The sequence below is a fragment of the Patagioenas fasciata genome, chromosome 1 (assembly GCF_037038585.1).
Source record: "Patagioenas fasciata isolate bPatFas1 chromosome 1, bPatFas1.hap1, whole genome shotgun sequence".
NCBI classification, from domain to species: Eukaryota; Metazoa; Chordata; class Aves; order Columbiformes; family Columbidae; genus Patagioenas; species Patagioenas fasciata.
The window spans coordinates 114,843,376-114,866,344 of record NC_092520.1 but is presented as its reverse complement, the minus strand read 5'-3'; the positions used below and the strand labels follow the sequence as shown (position 1 = coordinate 114,866,344).

The following is a 22,969-nucleotide window of genomic DNA, read 5'->3' as shown; positions in this document are numbered from 1 at the left end:
CGAGATGAAACCCATGGGCTCATACATTTGTCTGCACATTTAAAAGTGTAGTTGTGCTTTACAAAGTTGGACTGTGCTCATAGCCAGAGAAAACTAACTTGCTGTGTTTATGCATATACCAACAGCAATTACGAAGAATGTTTTCTTTACAAAACAAAATTCATGCACATACACTTTATAATTTTTCTTTTTTTAAAACACATAAACAAAAAGCTCTTCTCCGAGTAAACAAGAAAAAAAGTTTTCATTACCCTTTAACAGGTAAATAGGAGGTAGATTTGAGTAAAACTTGCTACAACTAGAGTGATGGAACTGAATCTGTACGAGAAACTGCTTTGTGGAAGGCAGATTAAAAACTTCAATCTTGGCTAGCATTTAAGTAATTCCGTAAACAGTTTACAAATACTGAAGAGAAACATACCTGGCATCAATTCAGCAGCAGGGAATATTTTCTCTTGCATTATTTTACTTTCATGTAGTAACTCTTCTTTGGTCATTGGAAGATCTAGAGTATCTCGAATAATCTCTGCCCCTTCTAGGGCTTTTTTACCCATGACCAAGGATTTCACATCCCAGGTGTAGGCCTTTCCAAAACGCCCACAGATCTCTTCAAACACTACAGTATAGAGACGTTCGGTATCTGGAGAAAAAAAAAAAAAAAAGAAATTATGTACAGCAAGTTGAGCAGCCAACCTTAAAAGGAGGACCACATAAATGGTCCCAGAGTGAACTGCCAGGAGCCAGAGGGCACATCAAAGTGGACAAAATTGCCTTCCTTTATTTGCAGAGGGGAACACAGACTTCTAAAACAACCTCAGGAGTACCCAGGTTTTTCAAGTTGTCACTTTTGTGTTAAGAAAAGGTTACTGAGGGTCACAACAAAGAAATATCTGGATCTGCTCTCATCACCATGCTTTGCTCAATACAGGTTAGTAAGCAGTGTCTGAATTAAAATACTCTGTTTATTCTTTGCATGAGAAAGAAAAGGAAGGAAGGAAATCTGGTACTTGGGGGATGTCATTACATATTCCATGTAAATTGAAAAAATAAGAAAAAGATTTAATTATTTAAGAGTGTCTTTGAACAGAAGCTTCAGAGTGCCTTCAAAGACACTACCGTCATTATTACAGTGCTGCCGGCACCTCTGCATTTACATGTGATTACTCAAGTAGAACACACCCACTTGTATTTCCAGAGGGTTTCTGGCAACAGTTAGCTTCAGGCTGAATTTTGACAGTAAAACTATCAGCTTCTATGTCAAAGGTGTTCTTAGGTTTCAAACTATTTTTTTTTTAATATAAACAAACAGTTCTGTCTTTCCCCCCAGACAAATCTTTGAAAAAGAAGGTCAATAACATTTAATCTAACACCAAAACAGGGAAGAAAAGTCCTTTCGACTCTTGGCTTTCTTCCAGCAAAGATCCTGAACAGTGGATTTTCTACCCATCTGTTTATCTATTTAAGTAGTCTCCTTTGAAACACCAGCTACTGCTGTTAACCATGCTTTAATTTCCTTCCATGCATATCTTTGCTTCCTGTACCTCTAAAGGTATGTTTACTATTATCACTTTAGCAACAAAAGGCAAAAGCAAGGAAAGAAAATAGTTGCTCTTACAAGATTTATTTAGAAAAATTAAGGTATTCACATATCAGTATGTCCTTTGCCATGTAAAAATAGTTTTATAGGCATAATAACACAGTGAATGTATTCATGTGCACATTGCCTCACTTTCTGAATATATAAGTACGCAACAGAGTTTAAAAACCTCTAGCTTTATCGTAGATACTATGAAGAAGGCAAACTGAAGAAAGCAGAGCCCGTAACTACAATATAAGCGAAGATCTTCCCTGCAGTCTGACAAATCTCGCTGCTTAACCACAGTAATCTGCTTGTCCTGAGATCTTCACAAGATTTCAATCTGGAATCAAACGAGAAACACTGTGGCCATCTCCCATCACTGCACCTACTACCATGTGAACCCACAGCAGTTCAGAAGATACTCTCTGCCGCCTGCCAGAGCACTCTTCTACATGTTTCCCTTCAGTAACCAGAAGGGATGCTGAGCCAAAAGATCAGCTAAAGAACCAATGTACTTGTCTGAACTGCTTAACAGGGCAGCAAATGGTTCACAAAAACCTCTTAGATGAAAAATGAAATAAAAAAAAAATAGCACTTGTACTACTCTTTGCAAATGTTTCTTAATGCCACTTATGGAAAAAAGCTAAGAGTAATGTGGGAGACCCATATAATACACAGGAAAGGTATTGCAACACCATTTTGAACCAGCAGAAGCACAAGCAACTGGGCTTTCAACAATGCTATGCTGGCTAGCACCCAGTTTGCTTGATACTGCCAGGTAGTATCCTCTGTGAGCAGAGAAGGTGAATTAAGAATATAGTGTTGTCCTGGTTTCAGCTGGGATAGAGTTAATTTTCTTCCTAGTAGCTGGTATAGTGCTGTGTTTTGGATTTAGCAGAAGCAGCATGTTGGTAACACTGGAGTGTTCTCACTGTTGTGACACAGCAGTCAACGTCTTTTCAGCTTCTTGCCCCATGCCAGATGCACAGAAGTTGGAAGGTGACACAGCTGACCCCAAGTGACCAAAGGCATATTCCATACCATGTGAATGCTTAGTATATAAAGCTGGGGAAGAAGGATGAGGAGGATATTCAGAGAGATGATGTTTACCTCCCCAAGTAACTGTTAGTTTGATGGAGCCTGGCTTTCCCAGAAGTGGCTGAACACCTGCCTGCCTATACGAAGTAGTGAATGAATCCCTTATTTTACTTTGCTTGTGTGTGTGTGGCTTTTGCTTTACCTATTAAACTGCCTTTATCTCAACCCACGAGTTTTCTCACTTTTACGATTCTCTCCCCCATCCCACGGCAGAATGTGGGGGGAATGAGTGAGTGGCTGTTTAGTTGCTGGCTGCTGTTGAACCACTATTGTCATTTATGGCACAAAACATGGAGCTCAAAGGGTTCAAGATAATGACAGTTTTGATTGGAATGTGCTATATCCAATTTATAGCTGTTATTGCTGTTTAGCTATTAATTGGCAGGCTCCTGTGCTTGCCATAGAGCTTGCTCACCTTGCTGTAAATCAGAGTCTGATGTTTGTTAGTGTCTGTTTTTTGCTTTCTCTGCTTGCTGTACTGCTCATCATCTGACTCGGCTGTGCCCGGGAACATTTTGATAACAGCAATGGTGATGTATCTGAGTTGGCACATGGCCAGGGCATCACTGCTGCTTCTGTGCTGCTGTACAGGACAGGCTGGAACTCCAGTGTGAACTCAAGTCCAAACAACTCTGCAGAAACCAAGGTCAAAGTAGAAGGAGTGGGAGGAAGTGCTCTAGACACAAGAGCAGAGGTTCCCCCGCAACCTGTGGTGAAGACCATGCTGAGGCTGGCCATCCCCCTGCAGCTCATGGAGGTCCACAGTGGAGTAGATATCTACCTGGAGCAGGTGGATGCCCAAAGGAGGCTGTGACCCCATGGAAATGACCCATGCTGGAGCAGTCTGTGGGAAGGATTCATGCTACAGAAGTTCATGGAGAACGGTCTCCTGCAGGAGGGACCCAACACTACAGCAGAGGAGCAGTGCGAGGAGTTCTCCCCCTGAGGAGGAAGGCGCAGCAGAAACAACATGTGATGAATGGATCACAACTCCCAATTCCCACCCCCTGGCATTGTTCCAGGGTGGAAGGGGAGGTAGAGAAATCAGGAGAGAAACCCATGATTTGAGTTGCATGTTATGGGAATTACTATAGCAGGACTCCCTTGTTGCTAGCCAGGCTATGAGCAAGGAGAGGAGTTCACTGCAATGTTAAACCCTATGGTGTGGTCCAAAGGGACCAAGGGTAGAGACTGTAATGGAAATAACTCTAAATTTTTGTAACCCATTATTTGAGTTGCATGTTATAGGAATCGGTGTAGCAGGAAGCACCCAAATCAATGGAGGACGAGCCTTACAAGAAGCTCTGCAAGTGCAGCAGTGCCCCAACCTGAGCTGCCTTTGATGCCCAGTAGCTCCATACAACACACCACCTTTCCTTTCCTGAATGACCACCATAACAGAGAGAGCACAAAGTCATGAACTAAATGAACTCAATGACCATTTTCTGGACAGACATGGACATTTTACAGACGTTTCATAGGGGTAGTCCATACTCAGTTTAACAGCCTCCTGCATTTTAAATATCACATACCAGATCTGGGAACAAAATTTGCTTTTTCTTCTTCAAGAAATGCTTAATAGTGTCCAGATTGCAGATCTAAAAATAAGCTGCTATGCAATGTTGCAGTTTGCCAACTGCAGAGTACTCATGAAGAAGTTTGAGTCAAATCTGTTAAAACAGTTGTTATCCTATTTGCATTGTGTTAGAGCTTAGTTTTCTCAGTGCCAAGGAGGAAGAAAAAGAAAAAGGCGGGGAGCAACACAAAAAAACCCCACAAAACTCACAAAACAAACCCTCAAATTGGTCAACACACCACAACTGATCACTGCCTACATTTAAATGTGAGTTAATCTCACATATTACTCAATTGTTTAAAGCAACATAAATGCTTAAACAAGCAAGATGACAGAAAGCCTTTCCTTCCTCACTAATCTTGCTTTAAAAGAATTGGCTTACAAAACATTCAACTTTTCTTTCAAAGAGATCACTTTGACTCTGCTTGAAGTCATAGCATTTGGACTCTGGTCATCAACTTTGATGCAAAGAAAATTACCCTCATCACAAGATTCACGACCTCTTGTAAGATTCTACATATTTGTAACTCTTGAGAAACAACATGATTTTAATTGTCCTGATTAGATGATAAAAGGATAGATGTAGATAGACATGTTTCACAAAAGCACATGAATAAAAAATAAAATCTGATTTCTTATTCCCATTGAAATCAAGGAATATCAAAAAAAGCGCTTAAGAAATATGAGGTAGGGTAGCCTTTTTGCCATTGTAACCACAGCATTCTGATTGATCAGTTTAAGCATAGCAAAGAACCATAATTTCAAACTACTATAAATCGGTAATACAGTAAGAAACTAAATCTAATGCACACATGTGAATATAACATATCAATGAAATAAAACAAGCAAGAGGAATTAGAAGTTCAATTTGAGTGCTGCATTATAGGCACCTACTGGTATTTTAGACCCCCTAGTGTGTCCAAGACATCCATATAAAACTGACATTGAAAAAAGTAATCTGTGTGAGACTCACACCTTACTGCACGAGCAGACATATAGCGTCCCAAGTGGTAATAAACACATACACTTAAGTAAGTGAATCCAGCCCCAGCTGCTAGCTCCCATCAGGAATACAAGCTGGTAACACAGCAGGACACCTGTGGCAGTGGCCTGTTCTAACAGAGGGAAAGAAAAACAAGACTTCTTAGCTCTTGTAGTTTGCAGGAAATATGTAACCTCAGCTTCATTCTCTTCTTCTTTTCAAAACACTCTTCATCTTACTAGCTCGTCCCTTGATGCATCTTTTACATGGACATTATCAGCACAACGTACTGTCCATCCACTCGCCACATTTCACTGGGAATGAGTGATATTCATTCCCTGGCCACATATCATCTTCTAGTCATTTTCTGCAGCAAGCTGCCTTCTATATAAAAAGCACAGTCAACTCCACTGCTGCTGTTTACAGTGTGTAAAAAAGCCAGTCACAATAAAGACAAAGTGACAAGAATGACAGAGGCACTGGATTACTCAGTTTGGAATCTGGCACAAAAATATGCTGATGCATATTCAGAAAAACCTACAGGTCACCTGGCATTAGATCACAGTGCATAAGCGGTATGTATGATCTGCTCAAATCACTGCTGAGTCAGAACTGGAAATACAGATCTACATAGGTTAGTGGTATAGTAAAGCATCGACGCAGTATCTAAATTTCAGCTTTATCAACCATTTACTTTCACATGAAGACATCTTCAGATTATAACTTCATGAATGAATATGGAGCTTGATTTTCTCAGAAGGTTATATACTTTCTGAATTTATTCAAGTGATGTTATTGTAATTCTAAACTAATCTCTAGTTTATCAAGGAGATGAGGTTAGTAGGCATGAAAGCTCATCTTGGCCATATCTCATCTTAAACCTTGGTTCTGAGTTATTCTTTGTTTGAATAACCCACCTCATCTTTGCATCAAGCTTCCCAGATGAAATACACCTATGATTTATCCTTCTGCTAGAAGTCTAAAGAGAATTTTAATTCTGTACATTCAGTATATTCCAGTGAGTCAAAAATCAGATCCTGGACATCTAAACTCCGAAAGATTTTTATTTTGATGGGGGATAGAGAAATGCTTAAAGGGAAGAATTTTAATTCAACCAACAGGTTTCTTATGTTCATACCTGTGAGGCAGATTTCTGTCCATATGTAGAAGATATTAATCTTCAATATTCAATTTAGCCAAATTCAACCACAATTAGTCATTTTTATCAAGATTTTGGCCTAAGACTGAGAAAATCTCATTAGATTTTGTCACCATCAATACTGAATGAACACAGAGAGGACTATGATTTTGCTTTTCTATCAGTCTTTCACAATATTCCTTTAAGCTCCTTAAGGTATGCAACAGTGTAAGAAGTCATAAAAATTACTGAAATGCTCATTTGGGGCACAAGATATACATAATTATAAACCAGAACACAACTACAGAAGTGGAAACTTTTGTTTTGCTTTTTGCAACTCAATTGGTGGCATTTAGCATAGTATAAAGCATTAACTTTTAAACAATTGTTGAAATGATCGGGACAATCAACATTCCAGAGAGCGTGAGAGGTTTCTTCCACTCCCGGAGATATAGTAATAATAACAACAATGGTATTTACATTTTTTCTCATTTCTGCATTTAAATGTAACACAGGCCTTTGTGTGATTATTCTCCTACTGTATTAACTGAAACAGTGTTAAAGAACACAGGATTTAAATATAGTAATGGCAAAGCCAAAACAGTGACAGATTTCCTATGAGAAAGACTTTGTCAAGTCTTGAATATCACATGCAGAACTTAGTCAATGGATTTCACATCCACCTACTTCAACATGCCACTGAATAAAGCATGGTGCATAACTCATTCCCCACCCTTCTTCTATCCTTACCACGTCTTTCAGTAGGAATCTGAGATTTTCCCTTTGAGATATCAGAAGTCAAACAAGACAGACAAAACCAGTATAAGCAATGCAAAAGACTAGCAACTATACAGCTGTCACTGAAATGGGTCTGATATTGAAAAAATTAGTTTAAACCACCCAGACCCACTGAAGAATTAAAGCTGAAGGTTCTTGAGTTAGCAAAATAATCAGGAAGAAAAAGAAAAAAAAAAAAAAGGAAAGGATAATTTGATTTTTTTTTTAAATAAACAATATTTAGTAGAAAACTATTTTGTAATTTGTGGCAAAAAGTCAGTCTTGCAGTTCCCTCCTAAAAACCTTCCATTCACACTTCCCTACTGTGAAAGCTAGTTTAAAAATGCATGAGTATGGTTACTCATGATGGCTAAGAGGAGAAAAAAAGCAGTACTGTAACAGCTGACCCCAAATCACTTACAACAGCTTGGCAAAAGTGGGGATGAGGAAGACAGGCAACAGAAATTACTTTCTGCACAACAGCCTGTTACTGTACTAATCCAGAAAATCAGACTCAGCCTTTCAATTTACCCTTAGGGTCTGAGCCTACTTCTCTAACATCCCATGACATTTGTTTTATGCTATTATGTTAGATACATATAAACCATATATATAACTTGTATATAAATATAAAACATATAAACATGTATATTGTATCTATACGTATATAGTGTGTGTATATACAGTATTGTGTTTTAAAGGCAAAAGCTGCCTTTTAAAGAATAAAACTCAGATGAGTGCTAGCCAGTCAACACAAATCAACATGGAGCCTGTTGACTTAAGGGCTCATTAAAGGGATGCCCGTTCAAACCCTTTGGCAAAGATGGCCTCAGGAGGACATGAGGAACAAGAATATTCTATTCTTTGCTATAGTATTGCCCCTTTTCCTTCCAAATGGACTTGTTTAAGAAGAAAAGCAAAATCTAAATCTATCACCTTACAGAGACAACCACTTCAGTCATTGTCACAGGAAGCAATAAGCACTGCTTTTATGCACATTCAAACAAAATATTTGAGCTACACCTAAATTTCAGGGCATGTGGTGCTGAAGTACTCAACCAGGCGGGCTGAACTTGAATGCAGTCTGGCCCATCAAACCAGCTAACGGAAATGCTGCTGCAGTATTCATATCTTGTACCTTTTGACTGATCTACTCTCATAACCAGCATTTAAGTTGTTCTTACTGCTACATGGAAGTTAAAGAAACGTAAACTCTCTATCAGAATACATAGCAAGCATCAAATAAAGGCTACTACAAAATCATAAGCCAGTTATAAGGAACAAGTTAGTTGGTAAACCATTTCATATGACTGATAAACCATAACTTCCAAAGATAAAGAAAAAATAATTATTATAATCACCCAAAATTAAAATGACTGCTTCCAAGTTGAGTGATGATTTGCAAATCATTCTATTTTTGATTAGCACTTAGAAAAATTCAGAGAAACGATCCATTATTCATTTTAGTAGGGAGCAGGTAGAAGTCTGTTCCAGAGCTTTAATTTTTGCAAATCTACTTCTTTCTTTTCTGTTACACTAGAATATTAATATAAGTACACTTCAAGATATACCAATACGCTACATGGTGATTACTTCACTAAGTCCAGAGAAACACACTGTCATTGGATAACTCACTCTGAGTAGCGTCAGTCTGCTTGCCCTTGTCTGATGTAAGACATCCTACAGTGAATTCAAGTTATTGCTAACAGGTTTAAAAAGAAGGTGAATTTGGTGCTCAAAAAATACTAGCTGCATAGAACTATTGCCAAATAAGTATCACATATTTGCCCCTCTGGGTTTATATTACTGGGAGAATTCTTTAATGGCAGCTACAGAGGAAGCAAGTTTCTCATGTTATATGCAAAGAAACATTTTACTTCTACGGGGAAGTGAAGAAGCTTCTGGACGAATTCAAAAGGCTTTTAGCTTACATTAATACAGCAGACATATCTTAATGCTAGCTTGTATTCACATATGCACCTTATCCTTCTTTTTAATGCCACAGGGAAGTAAAAGAAACAGTTCAGGAGTAAGGCATGCAAACACTGTTCTGATGTGAAGCTGTGAGCAAATATTCCATCATCAAAACAAAACAGTACAGGAAACATTGAAGAGAAGTCTGTATTTTAACTCCGGAGCATGAAGGAACCAAACTTTGAAATAACAGGCAATATATATGACTTAATTCAAAACATTCTAAATCTGCACTTATTACATATCAGCTGACAGCATCTCACTAGTTTAAAAAATAGAAAAGCTATCGATTCACAGAAACTGCCCGATACGCTTTCTTAGGCGTTCATGAGGCCCTTAGCCATTAAAAACAGAACTATGCAAACAGCATCTGATATGGTTCCTACACAATCCCGCTTGTTGGGCTGAAACCCATGGTAAACAAAGATGCAACTTCTTAAAATGTGTAAGATGAGGCCCAAGTCAGGGAACAGTTACATTGCCTTTAGCGTATGAGCTACTACAACAAGGCAATAGTATCATACAAGGACTGTTCTCATCCAGAAGAGCATTTGACAGCTCCAGGAGGAACAGCTTATGGCATGATTGCAAGGAAGCTGGCCTTTCACCAAGGGGGTCTCTCTTCTTCTCAATACATTGCTGCCAACATGTAGCAGCAGTTCACTGACCTCGAGGATACAAAACAGGGTCTAAAAAGTTGTTTTGAAATGAGATGTCCCAAGCAACTTGGAAGAAATCACCACACAAGGTAGATGAAACCAGAAAGGTCATCATGTTATAAAAATCAGCAGAAGAACAACCAAACATATCTTCTTAATTAAGATATACTTTCTCCAGGAAAAGCTATAAGAAACATAACTTTCCCTGAAAAGACATACCAGAGCTGTTCTGTTCAGCCCACAACACAAAACAGCAAAAATTGAGAAAACAATAGTCAATGGGGGGTCGGGAGAGTCAGAAAACTTTATTCCTCACTCAAAAAAATCCAACAAAATTAAACCAAAGCAAAAATTTTCTTTAGCATGCCACAGTTCTAACACCTATTTCCTTCTTCTCAGAAATCTTTCGCTTGCCCAGGAGGCTACATATATATAAAACCTAGGCAAGTTGCAAATTCAAGTTGTTTGACTTTCAGCATTACATGTTTCTAAGTCACTTTCTGTCATGCTGTACAAAAAGTCAGTTTCATAAACAGTAGAAAAAATTTCAAATGACAGAGTGACTTTAATAGAAATGAAAACCATTATTTTTCCAGTATGGCCTTGGACAATGTTCTAAACGTAATTGCAGCAATGTGTCAAACATGCTACCACAAAGGAAGTGCAAAGAACTACAGATTAATAAAGCCAATCTCTTCCACCCGCTCAAAAGTGCCTAAAATTTTTGAAGTAAATCTGCTGATGGAGTAATTTCTCTGTGATGATAACACTAAGGGGAGAAAAACAAACATCAACAATGTGCTCAATGTTCCAAGACAGAGGACATTTCATCATGGCTGACAGCTTCCAGTCAAGGGGAATGTGTCAGAAATACTGCAAGACCTGATCAAAGTCTCTCTTTAGCAGTTGTATAACAAGAACTCCTAATCCTAACTAGAATCTAAAATACAAAAAAGAATCAGACCTTAGAGATCCATGTGGCCAAGTAGGATACAGCAAATTGTTTTATGAGCTGTAGTCACTCTTTGTTTGAAAACTGTCCATAAAACCTCAAAATCATGGTATAGAAAACAATTTTAGGGACTTTGAGCACCACATAAATGTGAACTTGAGGCTAGGGAAACCACAGGCTTCTTTGAAGTCGCATGACCACAGCCCTCACTTCCCACATGGGGCTGAGGACCACAGTAGAGGGCTGTTCTCACAAAGCACTGAAAAACCCCACATGGTAACAGCAAGTCCTACCTCCAAGACTTGGCAGTAAGCTGGAGGCAGGTCCTAATTGACTCTTCGGTCAAATACAACCTGGAGCCCAGAGTATGACCACTCAAAGCTAGTGATGGTAAACAAGCTCTTTTTGTTTCCTAGCATTATGAGTAGAAGCACAGACGTACTGCAAGAATGCAATTTGTTTTAGATTATAATCATCTTGCTTAAAATTTGCATGGTGAAATAAAAACTTATACAGAGTCATAGAACTTTTTAAATTAATCTCCATTGAATCCACTGAGAGACACCTAAATGATGCATTCACTTAGGTTGGAAGAGACCTTTAAAGATCATATAGTGCAACCCCCATGACATGGGCAGGAACATTTTCAACTACATCAGGTTGCCCCAAGCATCATCCAACCCACAGCTTTCCTGTTTCTGAGCCCTGTGCACTGAGGACACTTTGTATGGCAAAAAGAGCTTTTCCTATTTCCAGGACATTAAGCCAGTCTGCTACTCAACTGCAATCAGATTGTATTAGTACTAGATTTTCATATTAATATTTCTCAATAAACTGCCACTTAGAGAGTTCGGTATACAATAACAGTTGTTTAACAGGATTCCTTTTATTTTCTTCATGAGTATTTACAGAGGAATTCTCAGTTCTGCTGCTGAAGAGCTGTATAGTTTTTTTTTCTCAGTATATATGTTAAATTTTGCTGAAAAACTTTGGCTTCTCTTCACAGATGATGTAGTCTACCTAGTAATACTAGCATAAACTATCACACTAGAAATAGAGAATATATTAGGTTTTATTAACTGGAAGATCTTATCAGCGTATTTTGAGCTAGGCTTCTGTTGTGAAAATTGCTGTACAAGGTTGTGTGATCTGCCTAAGAACTCTACTTCCAGTCATAATAAAAAATCTCTACTTAATAAGATAGATCAGATACACACTGATTAGGAAGCTTGAAAAACAAATGCAAATACAAGGCATCAACAACAGTTCATGTAAGACGTGGAGAAGATATTTCAAAAGTAAGCATTTGAGAGAGAATGCCAGTGAAAGGGTTTCAAACCACCTCAGTTTGAAATCACTCCAGAGACCTCCATCAATCTCTTATACTAAAATAAAATCATTTTTGTGTGCAGTTAAGTGCTATAGAGCACGCTTAAAAATTTGGCGTACATCAGGTACCTAAAGGTGGATGTACTGGACCCAGTCCTAACTTTCAATTAAAATATTTTAGCTTTTAAAGCTATTTTAAGAGTGGCATTTCCTGGTAGAGAGGAGGTGATTGAGAACATATTCACGTCTTAAATCCTGCACTTGGATCAAACAAACCTATTATTATTATTTTAACATATTACGACTAGCGTAAGGTCTTCAAACATCAAAATCTATTTAACTTAAACGCTACTATCTATTGCTTAAAATGGGAAAAATAACAAAATGGTAACAGGGATGTTTCATTAAAAGATACAACTTATCCACACTACAATCCTGGAAGAATACAGTGATTACAAAAAGGTTCAGACAGAGAATCTCACTAACACACCAGTGAACCCAATTCACATGAGGACTACAGCAGAAATAGAAAGCTGGAAGATGACTCTCCGACAGCAGCTATTAAGGTTATATTTTCAGCTATCTCAAAGGGAAGAGGTTGAATCTTATTTTGCTAGAGAGTGGTTCTGAGTATAATGGAAATGTTATGTTATGACTCTGTTTTGAGTATGACAGCTTAGAGTTACAAGAAACAGTGCTGTGCATCCTATGAAATGAAATAAAAAATATCTGTTCAGAGACTCTAAGAGTGCAAGGAACTTTAGTCCATTTCATTCTCTTGTATGATTAATGTACTAAAAGTAAAAATAGATATTGTGAATCAAACCAGAAGTCATTCCCCTTTCACTCATTCTTTCTTCCCTTCTACCTCAGTTCTGCAAGCTGAGGTCAAAATTTACATCTTGAGACACAAGCAGCTTTGCTCTGCTGTAGCTGAAATGTAATAAGCATGACACAGGAGTTACTTTGCTAGGGTGTGCTTAGTTCTACTGCAACGGCAAAGTATATGCTCAATAAGCACATAAAAGGAGACTTTCTTTTTTTTTGTACTTTATTTCCAAAAGCAGTCCCAACTTCCTTCTCGCCATCAAAAAATTAAAGACCTTTTTTTTTTTAAAAAAAAAAAAAAAGTGCCTTTCTGTCACTACCCAGAACTAGGAACAAAACTACTGAGATCAAATAAGTCACAACGGTACAAGCAAGAGACAACCAAGCTGAGTTTCTGAATATAAACACCTTAAATAAGATACACATTTCCAATTCCACAGTAACTAACCTGAAATTAGATTTACCAAAAACAAAAACAAACAAACAAACAAACAAAAAAAAAAAAACCAACTTTGCTTCATAGTAACAATTTGTTATGTCATTCTCCTTGTAAATGTGAAAATTGTTTTTAAATGTTCATTGCAGGCAGCTTCAGAGTTAGAAAGGGGTGAGATGTTTAAGGAAATTAGGAAAAAAATGAAGGCGCTCTGATTAACACCTGATGCGGTGTGGCAAAAATAATAGTTAGAAATTATTAGCATAAGCATTACTTACGCATCTATATACAGTAACTAAGAAAACAATTATGAACAGCCATATTCGGCAGTATACAAACAGATCTGACACACAAAATCTAGAATGAAGTAGAAATTATTAACTGAGTATGAAATAACTCTGAAAAATGCCATTTGTAACACTGTTTAATAAATAGCTTCCCTGATCCTACTCTTGTAATTTCTTTCTGGTTGATCTAAAATCAAGTTTACAATCAGCAAAAGTGTCTGCTTCATTTTCTGAATACATTGAACTGAGCCACTGGAACTTAAATGACTTTCAGACAAAAGGATTAAGTCCTAAAGCTATACCTTTTGACCCATTATGTTTTGAAACTGATAGGAAGGACTAACATGTCCTAGTCATATAGTTAAAACTGCATATCTAGTTAAACAGGGTTTCCTAAAAGTAAGGAAAAAAAAAATACGTAGATATATGAGTTGCAATAATAATAAAGCAGCTGGTAACCAAAGGCCTTTCTCTTCTGAGAAGAGGCAAACACACTATAGGTCTCATTTTTCTAAATGCCTCCTGATTGTAGTTTTCAAAGAGATTGAAAACTTTGCACAGAAATGCAAAAGTGGCATTCCATCAATAAACTGCAAAGTCTTTTGTTTCCTTCTGTTGTCTGAAGAGCATATCTAACTATTAATATAAGAATCCAATTGTATGAAATGTTGCAATCAAAGAAAACAGAGCTCAACACTGTTGAACACAGCTGCAGTCTACCCTCTAAAGGGCAGTTTTAGTCACTGAGTTTGTCATAACTAAAGAGGTGAGAGGTTTTTTTTCTTGTGTTAGGTTGACACAGTTCATGGTGGAACTGCTACAGGGCTGCTGGCCTGTCATCACTTCTGTTATGAATTTGTGTTTTCTAGAGCTTTAAAACTTCGCTGGTAAGAAATAAATAAAATGGAGTTATAGAAGAATTAAAGCAGTTTTCTTCAGGAAAGGCATTTCTTCTGACAGTACCCTCTAACTTATTATTATTATTAATTATAGAAAAATCTAGCATGTTTCTCGTGAATTTAACTCCCTCCCATGAACCGTCAGAGGGGTTTAAGTAGGTCTTGAAGGGGAAATGGGAAGCATCTACATTGCCAGAAGCGAAGCCATTAAATTACATCTTCATCATTATCACTCTGTGAAAAAATAATTTCCTTGGTAGTCTATAATTGTCTCAAAGGCTTCATTACAGACAATTCAAGCAGGTCATACTTTTTTCAAATTTAGACTACCATTCAATACAGTTGTACAATATCTGTAATCACTGATCTTTGTAAACTACTTTGTTGAATATTTGATTCATGCTTCCAAGCCTATATGGTCAACAAAAAACGTAAATAACTTGCAGAGAAGGAGTGGGTACTATTATTTAAACAGAACTGTAGGATTTTGTAACATCTGTGTAAACTCCTTTTATCCAAGGAAAGAGCAGTATCTGTAAGGTGCATCTTATTACACCCCTGATATGTTACAACACCTCTGTATTGGACACCTTGTAACTACTCATGAGTACAAATATAATCTTTCTGACCTATGTATTTCCATGCTGCGCTCATCTCTAAAAAAAAGAATGGCATGAAAGAACAAGGTTTGGGGAAAAGTTACTGATAAGCACTATCAAATCAGCTGCCAAGTCAAGAATACTCAGATAAAATGAGGATTTCAGGACTTTAATGAGAACAATTTCTATGAAAATCAGATTTAATCTTAGTTGGGCCTAAACTAACAGAGTTTGTTTTGTTTTGTTTTTTTCAAAATAAACCCTGTTTTTAATTCACAGTACAAGAAGACTACTTCAAAGAAAAAGGAAAAGAGAAGAAAGGTAAATGTAGGATCCAAACAGAAAGAATTAATGGATACTGGAAGTATTTTTTCTTTTTGTAAGTTTTTTGAGATATACTTAGGAATAACATCAGAACATCAATTAAACATTATTTCTTGTACATACAATTAGAATATAAAGCAGACAACTGAAGATCACAATTTCACTACGCAAGATACTATGAAGACAAAGGTAAAAAAAATATCGACTGAAGAGTACACAGAGGAAAAAAAAAGTATTCTGCCTTCCTTTCCTTTATACACAAATAGCAAAATACTTTGGTCAAACAGGAATATTTGGTTTTGTCCCCTGAAACTGCCAATTATAACAGAAGGAAGAAAAAGAAAACATGAATCTATTTTATGTTGAACTACAGTATTAGAAAATGGAATGGATGAAGAGGTGAATAACTTCCATGGGTGTGAGATAAATCTTAGAATATGGCTTTTCTTTTTCCTGTCTTACTAGAAACTTCTCAGAACATATTGCCATCTCTCACCTAACCAGGGTAACAAGGCGAGAAAAAACACGCTAAACCAAAATTCAATCATCTTGTATTATCGTCTGGAGGAGTGGGGGAAGAACATAGAAAGATTTATGTAGAGAGCAGCTTTAACCAGTATAATGCAGACAGGTACCAGCTACAGATTGTGAAATGCCAGCTCTTAAAGCTAAGATCTCTGAGGGAAAAACAAAGCCTAATTAATTCATAAACCATATAACCCCATTTTATTGTTAACTCTCCATTATGTAAAGATACTTCTTTAGGAAAATGTTGACATTTTTTAAGACATTTTTCTTTGACAATTTCTGAGTTACTGAAATGCCACTCATTGTCTTACTAGTTATTTTAAATGGAAGAAATCCTCTCCTTTGCATACATACATACACATGAAAAGACATCTGCTGTTATCAGTTGTCATATGCAGGGACAGGAGCTGGACTCATTGACCCTAGTGGGTCCCTTCCAACTCAGGACATTCTATGATTTCTAAAGCTTTATCGAAGAATTTCAGAGTCTCGTAGAGCACTGGAAATTTTCAACCTGAAAGAATCTTATTTGAAAAATTCTGAAGTCTGCAAAACAAACAGATACCCAGGGGAAAAAAAAAATCATATAGAGAAAGCCTTCACAGACTTGCTTCTAGTTGTGAAGTATATTTGAGATGAAAGCAATACTAATATATCCAATGAATAACTGCAGCATTTAGAAAATAGTCTAAGAAAATCATTAACAAAAAATAAATATATCATAAAAAGATAATTCCTAATGCTATGAAGCTTCGCAAGATGCCATCAAAATTCAGAAATTTTCTGAGACCAAGATGTTACATGAAGACTGCTATACAAAGTATATTTGCATATATGCATAAGTATTGGGATAAGATCTTACATGTTATTAACACTGCCATTAATAATTACAGTTAATTCTGTAGGTCCAATGTATATGTTTTGGAACTCACAGGCTATTTGTAAACCCTGGGACCTAGAAACACTCAGGCCATACATTATTTCAAATCTTGTCCCAACATACGTGTAGACTGCCTCCTCTCTCCGGCATCTTGTTTTCCATAGGAAAGGAATGGTCTGGAGAGCAGTAACAGTGCTACAACAGACTGCAGAAATCTCTCCTCTCAGGGAAGTTCAGGGACCAGCCTTGACAGGGGAGGCTGCATGTGACAGATCACAGCCATCCACAAATTTTGCAGTGGTAAAATACGAGGTTTTTAGGAGATGCAGCTGCTTCTAAAAGTATGAAGACTCAGGTAATAGGCAGCTAAAAAACATGCCAAAAGTTCTTTAAAACTTTGAATACAATTAGCAGATAAACCCAACCTTTTTTTTTAATCTGTTAGAAAGAACTCTAGGCTTTCTAATGAAAGAAAAAAAAAAGGTAGAGCTGTCATCAATACAACAAGGGGCATAAAGATGCAAAACCATGCAAAGCCATGATAAAAAGTGAATGATGCAAAGCCAACAACAAGTCAAATATTTTAAGAAACTAAATTTTACAATACTCTAAAATTTGCAATCAACACCCACATAAAAAGTTTAAAGTTCTAGAACACGCAAAACCAGAATGGCAATGCTACTTCTTGCTTTTTACTTTTAAATGTCTTCATTCATGGAAAATGAAAATGTTCAAATTAAAATTGGGGAAGGAAAAATACCATAAAAATATTACCTACAACAACAATAAGAATAATACTAATAATCTCAGTTATTAGGCAGCAGAGCAGCAAGTAGATATACTACAATACCTTGGTGGTCCAAATGTTTACATTTTCCTAGGATATGTTCCCTGTGAAACACCGTTTTTAATTTTTAAAGACTGGAAATTTATGGCATTGTGATATGTTCTTTGTGGATCCATCTCCCCTGAGCCACAAGGCAAAGAATGTTTTGTTAGTCCAATAATAAAATAATGCTACAGAGAGGATTCAGTCCTAGCATAAAAAGATCCACCATTTCATGTGGTGTCATTTTTTACATTAATGGCCATGTAGCAGAATGATGACGTTAGCCAAAGTTATGTCACTTTACAAGAATATAAGTCTACTCTTTTGCCATGAGACAGGTCAAAGGAGCTTTCTCTATGTAAATTACAAGAAAGAAAAAAATCTTTACCATAGAACAATTTATTCAAATGAAATTAAGTCTCAGTGTACTCATACTCCACCTAAAACCCATTAATTTCTCCCACTTTAGCCCTTCTGACACACTACAACCCCAATATTTTCCTTAAACACACACATCTTTATTCCTCTTCCAGTATTAGGGCAAATTTTTTCTTCTTTCTTAGAAATGTTTCCAAATGAACAGCATCAGCATCAAACTCATAAAACAACCCAGTCTAACAAAGACATTTCCTCTCATGAGTCGCCAGTAATCAAACGAGGGTGTATTAGTTTCAGTATGTACTCTGTGGCAGTTTACATTACATCCAAACGGACTCCAAAGTGTCAGAAAATATTTAACATTCAAACTTGTTTTCACATGGACCAAAAGATGTGCATATTCAAATACAAAGCCTCTTGTTGTCAACAACTGTGACCACTTTAGAATGAACCAGTTCATTACATGCTGAAGCAACAACCTGTTTCTGGCATAGCACTATTTGTAGTTACTTTTGCTTTCTTTGTGAGACTGCAAATAATAAGATGTAGACATTAACACCTCGTGAATACATTTAACTTTCAATTTAGTTATAGTTTTATTCAGCATGACTGCAGATAAGGGTAGCAGCAAACAATCATTGGAGCTTAAAGAACATTTTAAAAATAAGTACCAAGGCCCCATATTTGTTCCGAAACTGTTTGGTTTATTTTCAGGGAATACTGTTTAATTTAATTGTCTTGATTTCTTTTTTAAAGACATAATGTTCAAAAAGGTGCCCTAACATAAGGAAGCAATTTGCAGTATGTGGCAACACTGTGAAAGAGAACCTGAGTGAACTAATATCTATGCAGAGCAGACAATCCATGCACAGGAGCGAACACGAGGGCTGAGCTCTTGGCAGCAAATCCCACCACAAGCACAGGGCTACTGCAAAGGACTTGCTCATGTCTCTCCTTTGGAGAGCGAAGGTTACACGGGGGCTGCTGGAACTGTTACAGCAGGTCAGAAAACATCTATTAATGAGCTGGAAAAATGAGACACTGTATAATGCCGAACATATTATACAACAAAGGTCATGAGTAAATTCCTACATATGCTAGATTGAAAAACTGGACTGACAAATAATAAACTGAGCTTTCCTCTCAGTTGTGTTATCCTGAGACAAACTGAACATGAAACTTTCCCAAAAGAGAGCTACACATAGGCACAGCAGAGACAAAAACTAACAGCAGAGGAAAAAAATAATATATGGAGTGCTGATACATAACTGGTGCCCAAAGGAAAGCTTTCAAGAACTAGAAATAAAACAGTTTCATCAGAGACACACAGTGTACTAGAAGTAGGGCTTATCTGATGACTTTTACAAAAATACTTCATATACCTCAAAAGGGAAGGAAGAAAAAAAAAGTAAAAATACATTTTGAAAAGAAACCAGCTATGACATATAACAACAGCAAATCCATACCTGTGAAAGAGCAGCATCCACTTAGATTCAAGTTTTTCCAAATTACAGTATCAGATTTATTGCCAAACTACTATGGAAAATGGTACTTATTGTAAGAGGAATTAAAAACTCTCAAAAACTACACAAGAACAGAAAGCATACATAGAGACAGCAAATGTTGATACTGTCAACAGGTGTGCAACCCTTCTAGAAGAAAAATATTGAGGATAAAAAAAAAAGAGAAAAGTTGTCAGCCATTAAGAGAAGAGCCATAAGAAACAGACCAACATTCCTTAGTGGTTACTGAAGGAAAGGAAGTCAAAAGTCAGATAAATGAAACAGGATGTTTTTTCCAACCTAAGTATCAAGAAAAATCTTGATAAAGTTTGGCAGTACCTCAATGAACTCTGAGTCGGAACAGTGATACTATTATTATTATTATTATTATTAAGGGGGAGGAAACAGATAAATCAAGGTCAGGAGTGTCTGTCAGAACCATTGTAAGATCTAAAAATTATCTTTGTTAAATACTTCTCAGTAGTCTTGTGAAAGTTATGGGAGGTACAGAGAGGTACGGCAACACATAACAGAAGCAGCAACAATCACCAGCAGTCTGCATCACGCAAAAGAAAATCAGTTGTCGGTATTGAAAGGACTAGATACCAAATTTGAAGGCAGAAGATATCTAGCTTAATTGCTTTTGTGTTGCTAGTTAACATAGCTCCTTTTTTTTAAAAAAAAAAAAAGCCATGATCACATTGTGAAAATTATTGTCACCACTGATGTTCGTTGTCAATAAAAAAAAAAAAATAGGGGACAAAAATTAGTTACAGATAATAACAATTACCAACAACTTCTCCCCACCATTAGAAGTATAAATGCAAGTATTAAAAATTGATTATTGGAGAAAAAATACCAGAACTAAAAGAGCAGAATTTTGCTGGTAAACTGCCCTACACAGAGAAATTAAGGTGGCCTTAAAAATTCCACTCTCAAGAGTTCAATTAGCCAGCTCACAAGGCTACATGAATGAACTACAGCTACTCAGAACAAGAGCTGCAGGGTTGGGCCCAAGACAGTACACAGTGTAACTACTGCCAGCATGCAGAAAAATAAATCCAGGGTCGTTAATGTTATTTTTCTTCTTAAGTAAAAGGAAAATTGAAATACAGCAGCTGGAAATAGTGTTATTATATGGAAAAATTCTATGCACCTTTTCTTTGTGTGAAATTCTGTTCTATTTGTGACACATGATTATTTACATTCAAAGCAAAATAATTGGAATTTTATACACAAAACAGTGTCCACAGCCAACAAATATAAAACCTTATCATCTACAAACAGACCGGAAAAATCTGCATTTAGGCACAGAAAGAGACTAATTTTTATAAATGGTCAAACTGCTGTGTGTATCTTTAAAATCACTAAACAGAACCTTTAGACTCCCAGCACCTTCAAAACATACCTCTCCACTTGATAAAGGCCCTCTATACAATTGAATGTGTGTAACAGTTGGAAATCGGAAGCCACGTTATTAACAGTAGAAAACTGAAATCTCTTGGGATTCATTTATTTAGCATGTTTTGGGTTTTGTTCTTCTAAAACCAAGTGCTTTGGGCCTTGTACAAGTAATAAATAAGCACCAAAAATGAATTGCATTTGTATGTGATTTATATGCAATAATAAAATCAAATCATAGAGCTTTCAGTTTGGGAGCATTCCTTTGTTAATTCCCCGGGTAGAAAAAAAAGATCATCGCTAATGTTGCCTGTGGCATTCTGAAATGTGATAATCACTACAGAAATGAAAAAAGTTCTGTTCTACAGATGCCTAACTAAGTTCCAGTTCTGGGTTATTCTAACCACAAACAACAGGAAACCATGTGGATGGACAATGTGCAAATCAATCATGGGAATAACAGAAGTTAGACTCTAGGTTAGCATGTTTGTTATGTCCCTGCCAAAATTTTCCTTGCTGTTAAATTGTTATCTTTCAAGCATACGACAAATCTTATTTACTCCATTTATGGTTACTTAATTCTCAAAGAGGAGCTGTTTTACTTATCTACTAAATTTGCTCAAGAAGCATCTATGAGGTATTTTAACCTAATAATATCCTTAATCTCTTTGTTTTTGCAACAAGATGCAAGTACAGAACACAAGGGCAAGACAGCATTTTGTGCTTCCTTCTTTGTTCCCTCAAATCAGATGGAAATGGAGAATGGCAAGAAAATAAGTTTCCACTACCTAGAAGTAGAAAATAGGCTTACAAGATTGCCAGTTTATAGCCTAAGAAGATTAATTCCTCCACTTAAGCCATAATAGAGGACAATCTAGAGAGGAGTGATGTTTAGTTGAATTGGTGCTATTTGCTCTGATGCAGAAGAAATAGGAAGCTGTTTTAACCTCCCATTCACACTGTAAAATAAAAAACAGCATGTACATAAGCAAACTCCAGCATGGAACTCTTAGAAGATTTCTTGTAACAGCAATCTCCCAGGTAACTTGTGCAATACAATGGAAGTCAGAGTACATTTTTGACTTCTGACCTTGTGACAATTAGTAGGTAATACTGGTAAGAAAGACAACATGCCAAAACTCTGAGGAATCTCACAATGCTGCAATGAATTTAACTGCAAGTTAGTTTCTTCTATACTGTAGACTAGAGAATACCTGTATGACCAGCCATGCAGGAGTTGGCATAGGAGAACCCCATGGTTTTCTCCACACAAGGGAGATAGGGGCTGCAAAAGCAGCAACTTCTGATCCCAGTTGCTTGAAACACAGGGTGTACCCGTGCCTTCTCCATCCAATGTGACTTTGAGTTATGGCAAAGCTATCTTGCAAAGCTAAGCTGCTTTAGAAACCATCTCTCTTTCAGATTTACTTGAATATACTGACATTTCTTATGTCAAGATGCTGTTTCACAACACTAAGGGACACCAGCAACGATAATAATTTACATAAAACAGTCACTAATCCTAACAAAAATTTGAACAAAAATAAAAACATGGCAACTTACTAAAGTAGCATGTTCTCTGCTTGCTTATTTAGCTTTAGATCAGCTGTAAGCACAATGCTAAGAAATATCTTTGCAGTAGCTTTCTAAGTGCATTTGTCAGTTAGGAAACGTTAATATTATACATGCGACTTCTAAAGAATATAATTTCTAATTTAAGATATTTTCAGCTCTATGCAAATTTAATGTTTGCTTTGTTGATCTGTGGCTAAATTCTGTCTGTACTCTGGTGGTGAGGTAGCTATTAACTACAATTACATAATAAAACCCCTTGCCATAGCTCAAAATACAACCTATGCAGTAAGCTGAGAAGATAGATCCTAAAGGGCATTACTCTAGTTCTATATTTTGTACAAATTCAATGGATTTTTCTTTCCCCATCTTCAGCATTGGTTTTGTATGTTTTTTACAATACACTAAAATGCCAGGATGAGATATTAAACAGTAAAACTAT

The 22,969-nt window shown here is 36.7% G+C and overlaps 1 protein-coding gene across 1 annotated transcript in view; it reads right to left on the bottom strand.

Moving 5' to 3' along the window:
• Positions 1-22,969, bottom strand: part of PUDP (pseudouridine 5'-phosphatase) — an 82,653-nt gene that overhangs the window by 55,033 nt on the left and 4,651 nt on the right. The window contains exon 2 of the mRNA XM_065856161.2: positions 422-640. Within this exon, the coding sequence (XP_065712233.1) occupies positions 422-640 (219 nt within the window). The remainder of the gene's footprint in view (positions 1-421; positions 641-22,969) is intronic.